General features: G+C 47.9%; 1 protein-coding gene and 1 pseudogene across 1 annotated transcript; one reads left to right on the top strand and one right to left on the bottom strand.

The window, feature by feature from the left end:
* Positions 1-3366: 3366 nt before the first annotated feature.
* LOC133224083 (kelch-like protein 10) lies at positions 3367-5598 on the top strand (annotated as a pseudogene).
* Positions 5599-16807: 11209 nt separating this feature from the next.
* On the bottom strand, positions 16808-21731 carry LOC133224082 (perilipin-3-like). The gene is given in 10 exon segments (XM_061375339.1): positions 16808-16897; positions 17792-18172; positions 18261-18389; positions 18521-18720; positions 18927-19182; positions 19420-19502; positions 20099-20294; positions 20992-21091; positions 21665-21707; positions 21710-21731. Coding segments are annotated over 10 exon segments (1500 nt in total).
* Positions 21732-22854: the final 1123 nt, after the last annotated feature.

Genomic DNA, 22854 nt, shown 5'->3' with positions numbered 1-22854 from the left:
CAGGACTTGGTGCAACCTGCTCTAGTAGAAGGTGTCCCTGCCCATGGTAGGCAGATGGAACTGGATGAGTTTGAAGGTCCCTTCCACCCCAAACCAGTCTGTGCTAATAGTAACAACAGTGATGACAGTGAGCCATGAATGGTTTCAGGAGGATGTAGACCCCTGCCCAAAAGCCACAGAGGAAAGAAGCAAAAGGATGACAGCCAAGTACAGGCCACAGTTCAGTGGTACAGATGGCTAAAACCCTGTCTCACCCTTAGTAGTTCATTAGTGGTTCCTAATGCATTTATGAGAAACATTCTTACGTAACTGCTTTGCAAAGCTCCAGAGCTGTCCAAACGCAGAACTGTCACAAGGCAATAGGAATGATGCACTGCAAGAGGCTTTAGCGAGGGTGCCAGTATTATTACTGGTCATTGACACCTATAAGCTAGGAGAAATTTCATCAAAAATCTAAATAAAGCTGAGGTTCTGAAGTAAAACTGAGGCATGTATTCCCCAAGCAATGGGTACATTCTGCATGATTGTTAAAGAACAAGGAGTCACATTTCCATTTAGCTTTCCCTCTAAGATGAGCTTTGTATCAGTATGCAGACCAGGAAAAGCAGCATCAGCACAGACAGCATTGTCTGAAATAAATTTATTTTTCATCTAATACCCCCCACATTTGGCTTTTTTATTTGGTTTTAAAGTTGCAGTGGACATAAAATAAACCTGTTCCTTCTTCAGTTAGAGTTGTATCACAGTATGTTAGAGATTGGAAGGGACCTCAAAAGATCATCTAGTCCAATCCCCCTGCCGGAGCAGGAACACCTAGATAAGGTTACACAGGAACGTGTCCAGGCGGGTTTTGAATGTCTCCAGAGAAGGAGACTCCACAACCTCCCTGGGCAGCCTGTTCCAGTGTTCTGTCACCCTCACTGAGAAGAAGTTTCTTCTCAAGTTTAAGTGGAACCTCTTGTGTTCCAGTTTGTACCCATTGCCCCTTGTCCTATCATTGTTTGCCACTGAGAAGAGCCTGGCTCCATCCTCGTGACACTCCCCCTTTATATATTTATATACGCTAATAAGGTCACCCCTCAATCTCCTCTTCTCCAAACTATAGAGACCCAGCTCCCTCAGTCTTTCCTCATAAGGGAGATGCTCCACTCCCTTAATCATCTTAGTTGCCCTGCGCTGGACTCTCTCCAGCAGGTCCCTGTCCTTTTTAAACTGAGGGGCCCAGAACTGGACACAATATTCCAGATGAGGTCTCACCAGGGCAGAGTAGAGGGGAAGGAGGACCTCTCTCGACCTACTAACCACCCCCCTTCTAATACACCCCCGGATGCCATTGGCCTTCTTGGCCACAAGGGCACAGTGTCGGCTCATGGTCACCCTGTCGTCCACCAGGACCCCCAGGTCCCTCTCCCCTACACTGCTCTCTAACAGGTCGTTCCCCAGCCTATACTGGAACCTGGTGTTGTTCCTGCCCAGGTGCAGGACTCTACACTTTCCCTTGTTATATTTCATCAAGTTATTCCCTGCCCAACCCTCCAGCCTGTCCAGGTCTCGCTGGATGGCAGCACAGCCTTCTGGCGTGTCGGCCACCCCTCCCAGCTTAGTGTCATCAGCAAACTTGCTGATAGTACACTCAATTCCCTCATCTAAATCATTGATGAATATATTAAATAATACTGGTCCCAGTACCGACCCCTGAGGCACTCCACTAGATACAGGCCTCCAACTAGACTCCGCCCCATAGACTACAACTCTCTGGCTTCTCTCCTTCAGCCAGTTCACAGTCCACCTCACTACCCGATCATCCAGACCACACTTCCTCAATTTGGCTGCAAGGATGCTGTGGGAGACCGTGTCAAACGCTTTGCTGAAGTCAAGGTAGACCACATCCACCGCTCTGCCATCATCCATCCACCGTGTTATTTCCTCATAAAGGCTACGAGATTGGTCAAGCACGACTTCCCCTTGGTGAAGCCATGTTGACTGCCCCTCATAACCCTCTTATCCTTGATATGCCTTAAGATGGCACCAAGGATAAGGTGTTCCATCACTTTCCCAGGAACGGAGGTGAGGCTAACCGGTCTATAGTTACCCGGCTCCTCCTTCTTGCCCTTTTTGAAGACAGGAGTGACATTTGCTTTCCTCCAGTCCTCAGGCACCTCTCCCGTTTCGCAAGACTTGGTAAAGATGATGGAGAGTGGTCTAGCAATGACCTCAGCCAGTTCCCTCAGCACCCGCGGGTGCATCCCATCTGGACCCATGGATTTACGGATGTCCAGATTGCTCAACTGGTCTTTAACCCATTCCTTATCGACTAAGGCAGACCGCTCCGTTGACCTGTCTTCATCTGAGGTCTCAGCGGTACAGGGCTCTTCAGGACTGCCTCCGGCAGAGTAGACAGAGACAAAGAAGGCATTCAGTAACTCTGCCATCTCTGTATCTTCTGTCACCAGGGCACCCGTCCCGTTCATCAGCGGGCCTACATTGCCTCTGGTGTTAGTTTTATCTGCCATGTTTTTGAAAAAGCTCTTTCTGCTGTCCTTGACCCCTCTCGCCAGCTTTAATTCCAAGGAGGCCTTGGTCATCCTAGCAGCTTTCCTACATCCTCTAGCAGCAGCCTTATATTCTTCCCAAGTGGCCAGCCCTTCCTTCCATGACCTGTAAACTCTTCTCTTCCACTTGAGCATACCCAGCAATTCCCTATTTAGCCACGCAGGTCTCCTGACCCTCTTCCTTGACTTCCTACGTGCCCAACCTGGCCTTGAACGCTGCCAGGGATGGGGCATCCATTTCCCTCCGAGAGCTGTTTCCTGGTACACCCAGACACGATGACAAGCAGCCGGCAATGAGCTACAGCAGGATGGGGATCCCTGTGCCCCACATCCCCTCCTCAGCCCCAGGCGGCTCTTTCCACACCTCCAAAGGTAGCAGCAGACCCAGCACTTGTGGCTCCATCACTGACATGAGCTAACCTGGGCCTCAGCTTCCTCCTGCATGAGCTGGTTCAGGGGCACTGCAGCAGCCATCGGTGCCTGCACCTGGGGAGCTTTATCCCTGCGCAGAATGGCATGAAGGGGCTGCAGGGGAACCTTGACGCCCTTCCTCCTCAGCCATCAATGGGGCCTGGTCCAGCACAGCCTGGGCTATGGGGCAGCCATGGATCAGGGGCTGGGGGGGCCAGGACCCTGTTCCCAGGCGCTGCTGCCCAGGTCCCCTGAGCTTGTGATGTCATAATGGAGCATGTTCTATAACCAGCGGGCAGAGCTGATGTTGGAGGGACAAAGCCAAACACCCCGAGGGAGGCACCTCTCCTGGCCTCAGGCTTCACCTCGGGAAACAGGTTGTCGTCCACCTCACACAGGAGAGCAAGAGGAGTGCCATGGATTGCACCATCTTCAATGAGCTTCGTCTCGAGGGGAAACTCTGTGATGTGATCATCAGCGTGGATGGCGTCGAATTTAATGCTCACAAGATCATCCTCTGCAGCTGCAGCCCCTATTTCAGGTGGGTCAGAGGGGATGGGTGGCATTGCCTAGCCTGGGTCAGCCACCTTGGTGCTTCCATCACTGATGAAATATGGATAAAACCCCACGGCCTCCCAGCATGGCTACTGCTGGTACCCAAACGGGTGCCCAGGGGATAACGGGCAGGGTTTAACCCAGCAAAGCTGGGTTTGCCTCCAGCACTGCTTTGGTTTTCCAGGGTTTTGTTCACCAGAAGCTGGAACAGGGCCGAGAACAGAGTGTACAAAATCCCTGGGATTTCACCTGAAATGATGAGGCTCATTATTGAGTACGCCTACACCCAGACTGTTGACATCACCACTGAGAATGTGGAAAACCTGCTCATTGCCGCAGACCAGTTCAACGTCATGGGCATCGTCCAGCTGTGCTGCGAGTTCCTAGAGTCCCAGCTCTGCTTTGAGAACTGCATCGGCATCTACAGGCTGACAGAGTACTACTACTGCCCCAAGCTGCGGGAAGCAGCCTTCCTGTTCATCCTCCATCACTTCGAGGACGTCGCCAAGGTCTCCGAGGAGTTCTGGAGCTCTCCGTCAGTGACCTGAAGAACATCATTGAGAAGGACGAGCTCAGCGCGAGGGAAGAGGATGCCGTGTTCAAGGCTATCATGAAGTGGATTGACCACGACCCCCCGAATCGGCGGCACCACATCGCCGAGCTGCTGAGCAAGGTCGGTGCTGACGCAGGCTCTGCAGGGCCGCAGCCGCGCCGCTCCTCTTGGCAGGCTGGGGGAAGCTCCCTTTCACAGCCTCGGGCTCTTGAAGACCCTGCGCTGGGCCCGTTTCCTCGCGTTCAGCTGCTTGTAGCAGCCAGGAGGGACCAAAGTTCACAGGGGACGTTATCTCTGCACATGCAGAGCCTCTATTTGTGCATGAGCCACGCAAACAGCAGCAGGCATTAGGGCAGTTTGAGTCTGCAAAGAGGAGAGCCTCGTGCCAAAGCAGCAGCAGGCTCCCCACCATGAAATCAAGCGATTTACCCCTGCACCCCCCTTTCTGGACTAGCTATAAGCGACACATTGAGTTCTCTGGCTCTCTTACAGCAAAACCATCGAGCACGGTGGCTCTCCCGCATGGACACCATAGGAATTCTGCCCCTAACCCCCCCTTTCTGTGCTTTCCTGGTTCGACTGCCATTGATGCAAGCGTAATTCTTCATGAACGAGGTCAAAACGCAGGAGTACGTGGCGGAAAGCCAGGACTGCTGAGGCCTCATCATGGACACTCTGAAGGAGATGGACGACGTCAGCGTGTAAGGGCCCTCTTTCCCGGCCTCCGCCAGCCTGCTCAGCCGGTCTCGCCTGCCCTACACCATCCTGTTTGCTGTCGGGGGCTGGAGCGGGGACAGCCCCACCAACGCCATGGAGACGTGTGACGTGCGGGCGGACAAGTGGATGAACGTGACGAGCGAGCGCGAGAGCTCCATCGCCTCCCACGGCACGGCCTATTTGGAAGGCTTCGTCTACGTCGTAGGCGGCTTCGACGGCGTGCAATTCTTCAACAGCGTCAAGAGGTTCGACCCCCTGCGGAAGACGCGGCACCAGGTCGCGCCCATGCACTCGCGCCGCTGCTACGTCAGCGTCGCCGTCCTCGACGGCTTCATCTACGCCATGGGGGGGTTCGACGGCTGCACGCGCCTCAACACGGCCGAGCGGTACGAGCCCGAGACGAACCAGTGGACACTGATCACCCCCATGGAGGAGCAGAGGAGCGATGTCAGTGCCACCACACTGCATGAGAAGGTATTCCTCTGCCTCCTCCTCACAGCCTGGCAGTGCAGGTTCAGCACAGAGCACGGACCTTCTGTCCTTCACTCCCCTCTATATCCCCATCAGCTCTTCTGGCTCACCTACCGTCTTCTCCAGGGGCTTATTCACAAAGGCAATAATAAATGGGTCGATGTTTTTAAACTGAAATTCATCCTGCACCTCCACGAGGAGGAGCACATTCTGGGATCTCACAGTTGGAGCAGGGTCAGTCCTGAGCTGTTAATCCAGACTCAGGCTCACTGCAAAGAATTGCTCTGGGGAATGTCTTGCACTCCTCATCCAAATGGGTCAATGGGTGTGATCGTGTGATAAATAACCACACTGATGGGTCGGCGCAGGCTGGTGGGACCAGATATTGATCTCAGCAAGACACAGCAACATGGACCTCAATGGTACTTGCTGTGGCTCTACAGATGGATAAGTGAGACTCTCATTGCTCGCTGGTGGACTGGAGAATAGCCAGGCTTTGAATGACCACCCAGCAAAGCCAACACCAGGCATCTTTCCGTATCCTTCATTCCTGCACACGAGATGGTGGCCAGCAAAAGGATGGTTTGGTGCTTTCAGCCTGCAGGGTAGAAGAGCGCCTGTCAGCACAAAGGCCACAGCAGGAGGCTGCAGCCTGGAGTTGAGCTCATCTTTCCCAGGCATTTAGGGGCTTCCTGCTTGACAAGCATCAAGCAAGGGAGGGTCTCAGAGGCCAGGCTGTGGTCTGACGGGCAAGTCTCCACACTCAGGGCTTGAGGTTCAGCAGGACTTTTGCACTTCAGATTTGAAAACTTAAACACCTAATTCAACATCCAAATTATAAAGATCTAGGAAAAAATGCAGGTGCAGAATACAGCCACAAAGAGGACTCAAGGGCTGAAGAAAATGAAGAAAATGCTTGACAAAGAAAAAATGAAAGACTTTGTTCTGTTTAGCTTATCAAAAAGGAGATGGGGAGGTGATGTGTAAGAACTTTCACCTGCAGACAATACCGGTTACAAAAGGGCTCTTTAATCAAAAGGGTAAAGGCAGAACAGGAATAAATGGCTGCAAGCTGAAGCCTGATCAATTCAAATGAGACAAAGGGCACAAATTTTAACAGGGAGATGATTAACCACTGGCACAAGTGACAAGAGGACAGGGGAGGTTTTGACTGTTCACTTTTTAATTGCATTTCTTTTGAAAGAGCTACTTTAATCACACAGAGGTTCCCAGGATCAATCCTGGCCACACACAGGTTAGATTGTGAGTGAACACCAGGAGGCAGAAGCAATGGTGGAGCGATGGTGATGTGCTGATGCTATCACCCAAGAGATCCCTCCAGCCTTCCTCATAGGGTGACCCATTCCCAGAGATACTTTCCCATTGCTCAGAGGCAGCAGGTTAACACTGCACGTGTGGGAGATACCAGCCTGCTGTGTCTGTTTGTATCACTTGAAGAACAGTTTTCACATTCTTAGAAGCCAGATAATAATTAATTGACTAGATAATTGCACCATCAAGGCTGCCACTTCGTAAGGATGAGGATTTACTGCTTCAATGTTTTAAAACTCATAGAACTGTTTTAGATGTATGGGAATTCTAAAGTATTTCCTGTGCAGCAAAGGGCCAGGCTTAACTGAAGGGGTTGTAATCGTGCCCCTGTTTTGGAAAGGACCTCAGAAAAATATAGGCATTATAAAGAAATATTGACAGATTTAATAGATTCTGTGATGGGAACTGGGAAATGGCTCAATTATAGCATGTGTGTATTACAACATTAGGCAATTATTAAATTAACAGATGGCAGGGGCTTCTCCAAGCTCTCATAAATGGATCTTAGCAGCATTCAAGTGATAAAGGGAATGTCGTATGATAATGCAGGCAGCAGACTGAACACCCCGCTCAATCACTGGCACGTGGGAATTTGGGTGTTGAAACTGATGCCTTGATCTCACAGTAGCAATAAAAGAGTAACTCATATGATGATGAAAAGTCTGTGTATTTCCCCCAGTCAATAGTAAATTGGTCCCCAAAAGGTGATTTTCCTTGTTCCCCAAGTAGCAGCAAATCTGCTGGAGGAAAAAATATAGGGGAAGATAGAGGAACCAAAGCAAGCTAACTCACAAATAAAGTTAACACACCATCACTTTGCCCACAATCTCAGAGGCTGGGAATGCTCACCTGAGACCCAGGAAAGCATAGATCACATCTCTCCTGTCATGGAGGGATCCTGATCAAATTCTGTACCTCCTGTTTGGGTTCTAGTCTGGAGCTCCACAATAAACTGCTCCAAAGCACAGAGTAGAAGCGAGCACTTTGCATCTTTCTTCTGTATCCTGTTCCCCTTGCTTAGGGATTAAATTTCACTGGAGCACAGACTGTAATCCTGGTGAACCATCACATCCTCCATTCAACTCCTGAAATCTGCTAAGCAGTACAGTATCCCCGATAAGAGTATGTGGGTTCAAACCTCCTGGGAAGGGGTGATTGGAAGAGCCCCATTACAAGCAAAACATGGCCCTTGCCTCTGCTCTGGACATGGAAAAGATTGAGCATGACTTTGACCCTTGGCTGAGCCCTCTCTCCTTCAGGGAAAGGGCTCTTCACTCCTTGCCACTGGCACTTTTCTCAGCTGCAAGGATTTGTTAGGTTGTTATTAAATCCGAGAGTAAAAGCTTGAGAAAGGCTTTTTAGCCTGGAGGTGAGAACAGGCGCTTGGGAGCTCGGTTTGCTTCAGGGAAGAGTTAATTGTTTATACACAGCTTCACAGTGTTAAAAAAGTCAGAGGCGGGCTCCTTGGACTGCCAATGGCCAGAGCACTTTCCCAGGCAGATTACTGATCCCTTAAATCCCCTCCAGCAGAAAGAAAACTCAGATGACATCAGCTTCGTGAGTGGTTTGTAACCCCAGGCCTTAATTTTCAGCATGGAAAGTTTTGCATTAAATGGAAAACTGAGCACCAAACCACATGAAGTGCTGAAGATTAGGAGTTTGGGGAAGATGGAGAGTAAAGTGTAGCTTCAGCTCTCCAAAGCTCAATAGTTTTGGGTAGAAGTTTTTGGTTGGGTGCCACATGGAAAAATAAATCAATCATTCACATCATTTTAGCTAGTACCTGTTTTTTCAGATACAATTTATCCAGAATGGAAGCGTGGAATAAAAGCAAATCCAAGATACCTATTGCATTATTCTGGCCGTCTTAGTATCTAAGAATTTCCCAAGGTCTGGTCTGCACAAACAGATACCCTGGATGGCAACTGTGAAGATGCAGTTTACCTATAGCAATTATTTATTTATAAGGATTAAACAAGCAACAAGTGGTTGATGGAGTTTGTACTCGTAATCTGATGGTGAAACATCTCAAAAACAGCTTGGAAAGAAGTTACCTTTCAGAAGTGTTTCACATAGGTAATAACAGTTCAGATATATTTGCAACGCACAAGGGAGCACATCTTTGGAAGTAGAGGAATCTGCTACTCAGCAGCAAGAACAGCTGAGCTGGAGCATCTCAGAGACTATCCAAGAAAACTCTTTACTACCATACACCCAAGAAAATAGGCATTAGACTTATACCTTCAGATCTAAAGACAAGCCATCAGAACTCTTTCACTCACCCAGGAATGGACTTGGAATGTATTATCTGTAGAGAACTATATGGAAAACAAAGACACATTGGAGATTTAGGAGCCAAAGACCTGCTCAGCAGTGGCATAGAAACACCAGCAGAGGTACCTGGAGGCTTAGAGGTGCAAATAGACTCAAGTTATTCAGAGACACAGGAGCCACAGAAAGGGATTTTTCTTAAATCCAAATGCAATAGGTTTGAAATAGCAGAGATACTGGTCAGGGACTTCAACCGGGGCGGAGGGAAGAGGCACAGGAGGTGCTGTGAGTTAGTTCAAAGGATGACCCAAGAAGTGACTCAAGAAACTACTTCCATCCACACCTTACCACAGTCCATATCCCTGGCTTCCGAAGTGCCTGCATCTCAATCCAAAGCAAAAGAAGAAGCCACAGGTTGAAGATGTTTGAAAACTTCTGATCCAGCCTATTTGGAAGACTAATAATCCAGCAAGAAGGGCAAAACAACCATAACGATCCTGCTCTCCAAAGAAATCATTTAAGCTTACAGAGAAAGTAAAAATTGAATTGGGCATTATGAAAAATACCCTGTGTAGTTGCAACTATAACCTAGATAATTCATTTAGGCTAAATATATGGTTGTAATTGAAAATCCAAATAAGGTATGCATATGCATTGATCCATGTGATTTAAATCAAGCTATAAAACATCAACATTATCCTGCCAAAGCTGCTGAAGAAATGGCAGCCAAGCAGAATATGAAATTCCAGGGAGACCATTGCACCGGCTGGGAGGAGGATTTAATTGATTTTGACAAAGAAACCTATTTGCTGTTTAATTGATTCCTACTTTAAACTCAGCACTCTCAGACCTAGCAGAGAGAAGCAGCAGAATAGTGATTACCCACAGCAAATTACAGCTGCCTGGCTCCAGAACGCTTCAGTTCCTGGTTATTCTCTATTTACTCAATTACTACTGTGGCTTTTCAGAGAAACACTAAAAGCTGCTTGTGTAAGTACACGAATCTCCAAAAGAGTTAGAGGCTGATTGAGAGAGCTGTTCAGATCACCAGAAAGACCTCACGAGAAGCAGTAAGGATCCTCACTTTATTCCAAAAGGATTCATGCTCTTCTGCACCTCCTATAGGCTGGCAAGGGCTGTATTTGCTGGGTTGCAGGGAAGAAGGGGGTCACAAACTGTATTAGTGCTGTAAAGTCAACTTGGGAAACCGTGCGAGGGCAGCAAATGACCCTTCCCACCTTTGATAGTTGCTTTCCATGAGCTACCACTGCCACAATGACCTCCAGTCCACCATCCCTGCTCCTAGATAGAAACCATCCAGCAGTCTCATGAACCCCAGGAGCAGCCCCATGTCCTGGTGCAGCTGTGACACTCACCAGTGTGCTGGAGCCTACAGGGCTGCTGTATTTTGTGTTTCTGAAGCCTTCCAAGGGACTTCATAAGCATCACTGAGCCTTTATCTTCATGCCAGGGAGTGGACGAGAATGATTTTCTTCCCATCTTAAAACAGAAGCAACCCCTGCAAGTCGGGTGCTTCCTCCATGCACAGGCTCTTTTGGACTGCACTGGAGTGGAGCTACATAACAAGGTCAGTGGAAACAGGAAAAGAACCTCAGAAGCTCTTTGGGTGAAGAAAGCCACTGAACATGCACTGCTGTAAGCCTTTATGTAGCAACACCCTCGTGTGACCTGGGAGCTGCTCAGTGTAAGACCATGCTTGGCTCTCGCTGCTTCACAACTACTCTCTACCAAGCTCACAAGGAATGCAGAGATGGGCACTGTCTGCTGCTGGGGCTGTACTAACTCCAGGAGCAACAGGGATGGTTTATTCACCCTCCTGAAGCCAGTACTAGAAGCACAAATAAGCACTCACAAGGCATCATCTCCCTGTTGTTTAAGCTACTGTTTCCCCAGTCCCTCCCCGACAATGACTGATGGACTCAGGGCAAAGATTTTTCAATTTGAAAAATCTATTCTCATTTAAGAAATCATCTTCCTCCGAGCTCATCCATTTGTCACACGGTGCAAGGCAGAGCTGGGGTTGAATCGGCACTGCTGGCACACTGCTCTTCAACAGGGAGGCAAGGACAAAGTTTGGTAACTGCAGCTTGGAGAAAGAAGAATAAATCATTGATTTTGCTTCAGAACAATTAAAGAAATGATGCTTGGAAGTGGTAAGAGATGGGCTGGACCTAATATTATCATGATTAGTCAAGACTTTATGGCAGGCCCCTTTCTGTGAGGGTTTAGACACTTTGTCCATCTCTCATGCTGAAAGGCATCTTGCATGGAGGAGCAGAGACACACAGCTGGGAGTGAGACAGGCAGCACATGGAGATGCCCAGATACACAGCTCCAGGTTGAGGCCATCCATGCAGTTACTCTGGAGACAGAAACAACTTGAAGGCTTGACCTCAAACCTCTGTCCTGGGAAACACTGACACCTCAATCAGCCCCAGCAGCTCTGGGAACAGGAATGACAAATGGTTATATCCAGACTGACCTTTTATCAGCTCTCCTCTAATTAAAAGCAGGATTCCAAGACATCACTTATCCTCATCACAGTGTGGCCTGAGGGATCCCATTAAGGTGGGTGAACATTTTTGTGCATCCTTACAAGAAGATGTTCAAAGCCCCAGAGGCTCCCCTTGAATCTTTCTCCTCACAGATGAGGCTTCTGTGGGCACTGAGAGAAGTAGCCTGAGAATTTCCTTCCTGCTTCCAACAAGCAACTTCCCAAACCAAAGTCTGCAAGCAAATGAGGAAGAGCAAAGGGAAGCACAGGTTTTCTGCAAGCTTTGACAAGGTGCATTGCCAGCACCTCTAGATGTTATTGGAAGAGTTTCCTAAGGAAAGGAGCTCAGAGACATCCAGCTACATGAGGAGGGATAACCAGAGGAATTATGGAAAAGGCTGAATCGCTCCAGGGTGGGATACTGCAGTGCCTGCCTATAGCCATCAAAAAATTGAGCTATGTGGGGGACACCTAACACCAAGAAGTAGCTTGTGAGACATGTAGTGTACCTAAAGTACAGGTGTATTTCATTCTACAGCTTTAAAGCCTGAGCTGTAAAACTGTACCACATTGTCTTACCTGTGGTCAAGAGTCTGCAGTTCTGATTTACAGTCATAATAAGTTCTTGAATTCCTGGTTTTCACAATATGAAGACTTGTTTAGCCTCACGTGGGAGTTTGAGCAAAGTAAAACTGGAAACACAGAGGTCAGAGGTTGCATTGAGAGACTGCATTTTACTTATCCTTTTTTCCAAGCTTTAACTATGAATGACACACACAAAAAAAAAAGGTCCCTTTCTGATTCAGCCCAGCTTCCACAGCCAGGGCCTGGAGCAGCTGAGCAGTACTCAGTAAGCATGAGAAGCCTCACATCTGCCCCAGTGTGGCTTTTGTGCCGATACAGATCTGCTGTGCAGCATCTGAGGGGTTCGTTACTTGTCAGCCAGTGCAGTCCCTGCAGTGGGCACAACCCAAACAGTTAAGTGTAAGGACGACGCATACGCAAATATATCCTCATAGGGAACATGAGCTGTCCAGCTCCTGAACACTTCCTTGTCGTCCCATCTCCACAGAGAAGCAAGTGAGCTTCCAATTCATCTGCTGCACACAAACCCATTCATCAGAAACTGCTCTGTTGACACCTGTGCTCATCAGATTGTACAACTTGAACTACTCTGTCACAAAGCCCAAGAGATCCTCTGCTCCACCACCTCACTGACCCATCCTTGCAGGACAGCCAGCAAGTGCCAAGACCTGATCCTTCCTTGCTTTAGAACCACTCGTCCCATGGCTAAACCCTCAGCAAAGCATAAAGGCTTTGCTGAGGCTCATTTGCCTTCCTTGGTGTCATTGTTTGACCTCACTAGGAGGATGAGGGGCTTCAGACCAAGCCACACCAGCCATAGCATCACACAGAGTGTTGATGAGGGGATAGAGAAAGACAACACAATAGGTACAAGCACAAATAAATCAAAGCCCTAAAACTGCTTTTCTCTGCTTCACAACATGGCAGGTGTCCCCAGTAATTTCTTACAGGATAAACACTGCATTTGGTGTGTAATTTGTTTGGTAAACCCTACATTTCAGCTATAATTACCCCATAAAGGCCGCTCAGTGAAGATGACATTTAAAGTGGCCTTCAGCTCACAGCTGCAACCTCCATCCCATGGGAGTTGGAGCGTACATCCTTCCCCAGGAGAGAGATGCTGTGAGCATGGCAGCCAGATGTGCACCCAAAATCAGCCATTCACAGAGTGGTCTTTTAGTGAGGACAACACACACATCAAAACCAAATTATTTGATTTCTCTGCCAGCACCTCTGCAAGATGCAGGCAGTTGGCATTTCCTCAAATGGGAGGGCTTGGGGTGTCTTTCATTCTGAGGATTAATAGCTCCAATATAACCAACATATGTGATGATACCAGCTTGGAGGATAATCCATGCAGAAGTGGTTACCTGCAGCATGCACCTTCTAGTGTCCCTCTTGCAAAGGAATATTTCCTTTCTAATGTTTACTTAACAAAGGGCAGGCACATTACTTTGCACTGAGACACCCAGTGAGACAACTGGATGAGGTACAAGCACACAGAGCCTTTAATAAAAGGAGCCTCTAGCTCCCTGCCATCTGGTTCCTCTCCTGTCCTCCTGTCTTCTCCACCTTGCCCAAGTCATGCCATAAGTGAACCCTTCTTCATACAGCTCTCCCCTGCTCCAGTCTTCCAGACACCCAGTTTATCCCTCCTTCCTGACACTCACTGAATCCTCATCTTTAACCCAAAACCATTGTTTTTCCACCCAGCCTCTCACCTGTACTCTGCTTGTCCCCAGCCCTCATGGTGTCTTCTCCAGCTTTCTCACTCCTTCCCCTTCCACCTCTCCTCAAACTCCTCCATGTCCTTCCCTTCTTCACTGCTTCCTGCCCTCACTTGGCTTTCCAGATAATTGACTTTAATAACTCCCATGCCACCATGCCTTCCAGGACATGGAGAGGGGGGATACCCAAGAGAAATAGGCAGGAATCTGCCTCCTGCACTAAGCTCTTGTCAGACTTTATGAAATGAGCTTAACATAGACAAAAAGTATCAGTACTGAGGATGGCATAAAATCCAACCATGTCAGCATTCAGCTTGTTAATTAGCCTCCAAATGCACTGCTATAGAAGCTGAAGCCATCACTGAAGCTAAATAAATATGGGAATCGGATAGAAACCGGGAAGTCAATGCTGCAAACTAACTGCTTCTGCAGACAAGTTTTCATTACCAGAGGGGCAGACATCAGCGTCCCGAAAGCACCACAACAAGGGTAATTATTTCCTGGCAGTGCTCTGCATTCACACAAGGTACCTTGCCTTGTTCACAGCAGTAAAGGCCAGCAGAGCCATCGATCAGGTCAGGCGCCTGTCACTCCTGGAGGCATCAGGGGTTTTAACGAGCCATGCAAAGGGCATTTTGGAATTGTCACAAGTTCACGCTTGGTTAGGAAGGCAATTTGAAGCAGATTTATTGACCTCCTTCCCTCCCCTGCCATCAGGGAGCAGAGAGAAGGAAAGCTGTCCAGATCCAAGTCTTGCCAGGACCTGCCAGAAGAGGCCCCTGGCAGAAGCCTCTGAAAGGGGGAAGAGCTGAATGCTGTTGTCAGCAAAGATTTTAGCTGGAAAGGCAGCGATGTGCTCCAGTTGAGTCAGGTCACTGCAGAATGCTGCTCCCGAGAGCACCCGTGTCCTTCTCCAGCAAACTGATTTATATTCTTAGGGGCTCCTAAACCCACATTGGTCTCACCTGATCATTTCAGGTCAGCACAGCCCAGCTCAGCACAGGGAAGTCCCTCCAGGTTTATCTCCCATGCTCTGAAACACCCAGTTCCCTTCTCTAATGAAAGGAAAGGAGGTGAAGTAGGGAAAGGAAGAGAGGGGGAAGGTTATAACAGGAAAGCAGAAGGCCAAGGGTTAACCCCCAAAACAGAATTCTGGCCTGCCCACATCAGGCAACAGCAGCAGCAGGAATATTGCTCCCACACCAGCCAACCACAGCATCTTCATTCTTCAGCACCAAGGGCAGCAACTTCATCCTACTCTCATTCCAAACCAATTCCAGTCAGCTTTAAAAGAATTTGAAGTTCCCCATCCATAGGGACTTAAGGCAACACAAAAGCTGGAACCAGCCAGCTCTTGCCTGAGCAGAGCCCCAGCTACACAAGCAGCCCTTCAGGGAGGTCAAAAGCCTTTAAGCATGGTGTTATTCTACAGCAGGCAGTAGTACAGCTCTTGCAGAAGAGATGGCAATATCCAAGCATGTCAGGAAACACAGATGTGAAAAGGGGAAATTAAGTTCCTTGCAAGAAGCTAGACTGTTTTTGCCTTTCAGCACTTGCTGAGAACTTCAGTTTCCCAGTCTATTGCTTTCATGACAAAGCTGCTTGGGAAACCCTCCTTAAGCACTTACCCTTGCCAGTTAGAGGTCACAGTAACATGTTGGCTAATGCTTCCTAACGCAGCTCATGAAACATGACAGCCTTTTGGAGTGATGCCCAAGGTAACCTTCACCCAGCACCAGCACATTCCATGACCTAGAAGTCAGGCATTTGAACAAAGAACAGCAGGAACTGAATGAAGAAAGGCAGAAATACATGAACATGAGAATTAAATAATTAAAATGTGAAATAAACTGGCAGATGGAGATGGTGGCATCTACCAAAAGGGAAACAAGGAGCAAGTGCCCCTGTGATTGCATTTGAAATTCAAATCGACCTATAACTGTATTATCACATGTGACCACAGCAGAAGCAGGGAGGAACAGCAGTAGAGGAGGGTAAGATATAATCACTTGGGCTATAATTATCAGCATCAAGGAACACTACATCATTCCCAAGGGCTACTGAAAGCCAAAAGGGACACCTCAAAACATGTCTTCCCCACCGACATGTTTGCCTAGGGTTGTCATATTACCAACACATTTCTTAGTTCTATACAAATTTACTAAAAATGTGGATAGTCAGAGAAGCTTGTATTGAACAGAATAATCTGGATACTTTCCCAGAGCTCAGATGATCTTCCATCTCAAACACTGCAGAAAGCCAGTCCATTTGGCATTCCCAATTTATTTCTCACTTTATCCTCCTCCCATCTCTGCAGCATGGAGGAGACCATAAGAAGAACAGGAAATAAGAAAGCCTACTCCTAACCATGGCTCATCTTAATGATGGTTTTGCCTTTCTTACTTGGCATAACATCTCCATGATTCCCCAAGTCTTTTCAGGTTAAAGAAGAGGTAAAACACATGCAGAGGCTTCCATCAGGCTCCTCTGATTTGCTAGGCAAAGCACTGTGTTAATATAGACCAGATTTGCTGCACTGACAAATTGACATCAAGTGCAGGAATGTCTAGCTACTTCTTAAAAAGTACTTTGAGCAAGGCGAGTTTAAAACCAGGATGTAGGCATTCCTAAGTAGCAACATGCAGCTTTGCTGTTGAGAAGCTAATATACACCATGTTTCCCACCAAGCAGCAGGACTACCTCCAACACTGATTGCAGTTAAGTTCACTTATAGTTGCATTATGCAGCCTGGATCTTCCTCTTTGAACTCTTTTCCAGAGAGAAATTGCTCAGTAGTGATCAGAGCATGCAGTGGAGAAATGACCACTGCGATTTGTTTCTCAGATCTCAACTATGGTTTGCTCTGACAACTTAGATTGCCTTATTTTGACTTCACCACAAACTAATTGCTACATGAGGAACACATATAGGACAGCTGTCCATTAGCCTCCCAGGCATCCTGAGATCAGTGAAGTTGGTTCCAGGTCTTCACCACATGAGGAGTTAGGTTTTGGCATCAGTTATTCCACTGATGCAACACATGATGCTGGCACAGTATAGCATAAAGCCATCACACAGTAACATGGGATGAGGAGCATTGTTAGAACAGTGATCACTTCTATTCGAGAAGAGGAAGTTCCACCTCTTCAAGCCTGTATTTGCTCTCCTCAATCCCAATTTCTGACCTCCATGACACAACTTTAAACATCTTTAAAAAAAAAAAAAAAAAAAAGGTAAGCTTGGAAGCAATATTTACATGGGAGCAGATTCCACTTCTTTCCTTGAAGACAAGAGATTGAGAAGCAAGGAGAAGACTTTTTCCATTTAGAAGTTCAAAAGGCATTTTGTCCATCAGCCCTTAACACTTCTACACCCCACCACAACCCCCCCCAGACTGATATCTTCCCCAGGTAGCAACAGACAGCTGCAGAAGGAGAACGACACCCAACAGGACTTACAACAACAAGGTATGCCATGATCCTGACAGCTTCCCACAGCTTCTCCAAACCGGGGACAGTGCCATCAGGACACATATGGTTTGGGAGTGAGAAGGAATCACAACTTCAATACTTCTCAGGGCAGTGGCAGGGCTTATCAGCTGTAATCCTTACTGTACCACCAATTTCTCACTAGTTACTGCATTCCTGACTGCACTGTCAGCTTGGACAAGTACAGTTCAACTCTGTTGAGCCATACTCACTCTTGGAGAGTTTCTCCAGAAGAAACTGGAGACAGGAAGGATTTTTGCATGCAGTAGTTTTATTTTCAGTAGTTATGACCTAGTACAAGCAGCTTTTAGGAAGACAATTCTTTACACTGTAATAGAGGATTTAGGATCAACAACAATTATTATATTGGACATAAGCAGTACCTGAGTATACTGATGAAGGACATACCATAGCTTGCTAGGGAGGTGGGAGCATTGCAGAGCTTCAGTCTTCTCAGCATTCCTGAAAGGAACTACAAGCACTTAAAGTGGCTCTGCTGCTTCCACCACCTTCGTTAAAAGGTCTTATAGGATTTATTCACTAGTACCCAATAAGCGTTCAAGATGTGACATGGGACCAGATTCCACTTCTGTGCTCACAGCCTTATCCTCTACCTGAGTGCTAGAAGCTTCTGCCCCCTCCTCCTGGAAGGGTTCATCCTCCTGTGATGTTTCCCTCTCCTCCCTGGGGGAGAAGGGTCCCACCAACCAGGATAGTGGTGTGTTGTTCTTCAGATAGTCCAGCAGCTCCTCCATGTACTCATGGATCACAGCCAGCTTCCTCTGGCTCTGTGTCAGGACACTGCTGGACAAGTCCTGGAAGGACTCTGCTGCTGAGAAAGAAGCATGAAGCTCCTCTATGGTACCAAGAGATTGTTTCACCTTATCCTGAAGGCTTGAGGGAAGACCTTGGATTGCAGACACTACTTTACAACAGGTGACTTGCAGCTGCTGTGTGATACTGCATGCCAATAGCAGGGCCAGAGACTCCATTTCCTGGGAGAAGGCAGAAGTTAAGATCAGAGGATGAGTTACTCTAACAAGGAGATGCCCAGAGCCTTTGCTCCCCTGCCCAGGGTCTTACCTCTGGATATGCAGAGGTGCTGTCGCCACTCTCTTTGCAAGACTTCCTACTCCAGTCCAGCCACAGCTGGTGTAGTTTCTCCTGTGCCTCCTGAAGCTTTTGCCTAAATCCTTGTTTAAACACTTCAATCTGTGGCAAGGGAAGATCAGAGCATCAAGACAGATCTGCGGGTGAGCAGCACAGCTCTTTATCGTAACATTGGAGTTAACACCAAACCAACAATGTGGTCCTCTCCTTCCAGGAAGCTGGGCTCAACCTACCAGGTCAATGACAGAGTGAAGCTGTGCCAGGGCCTCCTTCATGCCCTGCCAGACCCGCTTCATTTTGTCTGTTGAGTGCAGGTAGGCAAACATGCGAAGTTCATCAGGGAGAGACTCCAACCGCACAAAGTATCTCTGCTTCTCCTGCTGCTGCTCCACAGGCATTATGTCTGCACCCTCCTCAGATGCTGCCAGTTTGGCTGAAAGATAGACAAAATATCTGCAAGTGGCTGAGCAGAGATGTTTACCACACAGAAAATAAGTATCAGGAGGTCCTAGACTAGAAGCCAGTTAATCTCCAGCATGGCACTTCCCATTAGCCCCATTTCAGAGTAGCCAGTTGAGGAATGAGGCTGGCCATCCCCAGTTTGATGGTTCCTAAGGCTCTTATATATGGTTTCCTTACCTAGCTCCTCATTTGCAATAGGGAGAGAGCCGCTTTCTGTCTCCCCCAGCACAGCATCTGCTCCACTTAGAGCTGTCTGGCCCACTTCAGAGTCCATAACCATCCCCACACTGCTGGTCACCGCAGACCTGGCAGCCTCCATGCCACTCTGAAGAGCCTCCTTAGTCACATCTATCACCTCCATCACTTTGCTGCTCACAGCATCCTTTGCATCAGCCACTCTGGATGATACCAGCTCTTTTGTATCAGAGATAACCTGCAGAAGAAGACACACGGCAGATAAGGGATTGAGTCATGCAGTACACTACAATCATGAATCGCACCAAGGTAGCAGCACAGTGTCTGCCAAGTATTCATCCCTGTAGGAGCTTTCCCTATGCACCTAGGGATAGTTTGCTCCTGATGTAAAAGCCTGTTTTGCTCCCAGGGTTAGAAATCCTGCAAGAACTAGGTCCCTCTGCCAGCCAAGGACAGCACAGCCTTTGATTCTTACCTGTTCCACCGGCTTTTGAAGGAGTGGGATCTTTTCCCCTAGTTTATCCAAGCCCTTGGAGGCATACTCACTGGCTGCAGCAACTGGAGACAAAAAAGAAAGTATCAAAGCCTGTTTTTTTAGAATTCCATCTCAAGTTTCATCTTCCTGAGCAGTTTATATTGCAGGGAACCTCAATGAATATTAGGTATTTTAAGAAGTTCCCCCCTGTGAGGGTGCTGAGGTGCTGGCACACGGTGCCCAGAGAAGCTGTGGCTGCCCCATCCCTGGCAGTGTTCAAGGCCAGGTTGGACACAGGGGCTTGGAGCAAGCTGCTCCAGTGGAAGGGGTCCCTGCCTGTGGCAGGGGTTTGAAACCGGATGAGCTTTAAGGTCCCTTCCAACCCAAACTAGGCTGTGAACTTATGAAACTTCCCATTCACATCACCAAGGCCAGGTCTGTTATAGGTTGAATCTGTAGAGCAGCTTGTCTTGATCTCCTTAGGGATCTGTTCACTTTGATAGCAGCCAGCTCCCACTTGTGCAGACATAGCCACCATCTCCACATCCCAAGGATCCAGGATCACATAGAAACCAACAGAAGTTTCTGTGTTCTAGAGGTTTGGCCTCTCTGGGTTTAGAGTGAATTCAGGCCTGTCACAGACTGTATTATCAGACAGGTTCAATGCAGGGTGGATTACCATGAGGCTCCAGTGTAGTCAGAACTGGCTGCACGCAGGTTGCTGTGGCTTCGGTTACACTCTTCACTCCTTTCTCTGCTGCATCACACACAGATCTGATGTAGGGGTGGCTCTCCTTTGTGGAGGCATAAGCTGTAGAAACCATGTCACAGGCAGAGCTGACCAAAGTCAGGTTAGCCACCTGACTTACTGCAGCCTAAAAGGTAAAAGATAAAACCATGAAGCTTGCAAACCTGACCTTCCTACGTAGTTTTGCCCCAAAACTTCCTGTTCAAGCCACCCAGTCTGGTTGAAACAGCAAGGCTTGGTTTACTTGGACACTTGTTTTAACATCTACAACTCAGCTGTGAAAGAAGCTATGGAGCATTGACACTTCTGGTTGGTCCGTTCTAGGAAGGTCTTCCTTTAGCACAATGCTACCCAAGTGACAGATGAGTTCATGGGCAACCTCACCACTTCTGTACCTGTAATCAGCTCTAACTCATTAGGCATAGCTATTTAACAAGCTAATATTCCAGGAAAGTTTCATCAGACAGGATCAAGTTGGCTTTAAGTTGACAGACTTTATATTATCCAGCAAGAAGGATGCTGCTAGTCATGGGAGTAAAGCAAGGAACTTCTGGGCTGCTGAACATGGGAGCCTTTACTGCCTGCAGCAAGCCAGGATCTTGACTACAGTTACAGAAACATCTTTCCTAGCAAAAACCCAAGCTATTTTGCTCAGCCTTGCAGGTTTCACAAGGTCTTCAGGCCAACTTCTTTGGCTGTGTTGTCATGAATCTCCGGAGGAGCTGCAGGGCACAGCCTGAGCCAAGGAAGCACCACAGAGGAGCCACCTCCTCATACCTGGACCCAGGAGCTGCCACTCCTTACATCTCATCCAGAGCACTTACCTGCTGCTCCTCTTCCTTCACCTCCAGGGTGGTCTTGGCAGCTCCCTCTTTGTCAGGCATAGCAGAGGCCATTGCAGCTGAAATGCAAACAGCACCATGGCTTTAGGAAGAGGAAAAGATAGGGAGCCTCCAGAGGACTTCACCTTCCCAGTGGAAACATCCCTCTGACCTCATTATAGGGAGAAATTCTTTGCTACCCATTAAGGGAAGACCCACAAAATAGGCTTCTTCACATTACAGAAGGAAAGGATCTGTGCTACTTGCAAAACTATCTAGTATTTGTTTCCACAAGGTTTATGATAACCAGAGGAGCAAGGAGAGCAAAGTCTTCACCCAGGATAGCTCTTACAAGAGAGATTATAACACCCATTGTCAACATCCTCCTTCCTCCCCTTTGAGGAAATCTCACCTTAGAGAAATAGCTACAACAGGATTAGAAGAATAAAGCATCCCAAGAGCTGTCCTTCTGCTGTTAACACACCCCAAGCAGAACCAGCTCAGGCTGTACCTAACCTTTCAGGCACAACCACAAACACTCTTGCATTAGTTAAGACTAAGTCTATTCCATAATTAAGCCAGGTAAGAAACACCAAAACATGAACCCAGAGCTCATAGAACAGTTACAGCCCCAAAACCTGGGGGAAAACCCCCACCAAACACATGAGAACAGTACCTTCCTGCCCTGCTGAAGGCAAGCAGATGACCAGCAAGGAAGAAGCAGTCACCACACCATGCCCCATCAGCCCTGCTCTGCCTTTTTATATTGTGTGGGGAAGTGGGGTAAGGAGGGACCCTCAGTGACTGACAGCTCTGGGAGCAGCAGAAAGGAGCCAGGCTCTGTCCTGGCCAATTAGAGGTAGAATGGGGCAGGTGGGCCCTGTTGAGTCTTGTTGATTACTCTGTAATTAGGCAGGTACCTGTACACCTTGCCCTGTGCACGGGAGTTCCCTCTGGGGCTCCTGGAAAATGAGAGGTATTACTGGCATGGAGCATGCCCCGTTATGATCACACACCATCTGGAAATTACCATTAGTTTTGTTTCTCTTTTTGGTGGGAAACAGTAACCAGAAAAGAAAATGAAACATAGTGAAACCAATCCACATGAGGACTTCACCCCTAATGTGGGATTCCTGTTGCTTTCACTTGCTGGGGCTTAATGTTTAATGCCAGAAGTGGCTGCTCAGCTGCTGCCTAATCTCAGAAGCATTGGAACTCAGGTTTCTCATCTCGAAGTCCCCAGAGAGCCTGGTTTCTCTCTGTCTTCCCCAAGGTCCATAAGGGAGAAGAGCCCCTGTATAAGGCTGGTAAGTAGACAGGTTAGACCCCTTCTTCTTGTGTTCAGTGTGTACTTTCAGGGCTGGTCTGACTTGTGCCACCCTGCTCAGGAAATCCACTTGCCTTCAAGCACAGGATCTAGCTAAAGGTTCTCCATATAACATAGGGTAGCTATGTTGTGCTATCTTGGAGACAGCTGATGGCTGCTGCAATGGAGGTGACCAAAGGCAAGATGGTTGCACATCTCACCAGTTTTGCAAAGCATGAGTCAAAAGAAGTGTCACAGGAAAGGTATCAAGCCCTGAACAATGTACCAAGAAGTGTCAAAATGCCTTCACCCCCCAGAGCCATGGAGGGGAGGAGCACAAGGAGTGAGGCCAGTTATTGTAAATCACAAGAGTCTGGAAGTCCCTTGTGGCTCTGGTTGGTTTAACTTTTTATTAAGCAAGTTCCTTTCTTTTGCTGCTCAGAGCCCAAGTGTCTTTGTACATATAGGAATGCACAGGCAGGGACAACTATTATGAAGGAAAGACACTACCCAAGGTGGGAACATGGAGAACATAGGTGCTGCTGTGCTGTGAAGGGCAA

Source organism: Neopsephotus bourkii, unplaced genomic scaffold, assembly GCF_033783945.1.
Source record: "Neopsephotus bourkii isolate Nb327-2 ecotype Australia unplaced genomic scaffold, CSIRO-AGI_Nbou_v1 NB_1663, whole genome shotgun sequence".
NCBI lineage: Eukaryota > Metazoa > Chordata > Aves > Psittaciformes > Psittacidae > Neopsephotus > Neopsephotus bourkii.
Note: the sequence above shows the minus strand (reverse complement) of the source record. Positions and strands in the feature narration are given on the sequence as shown.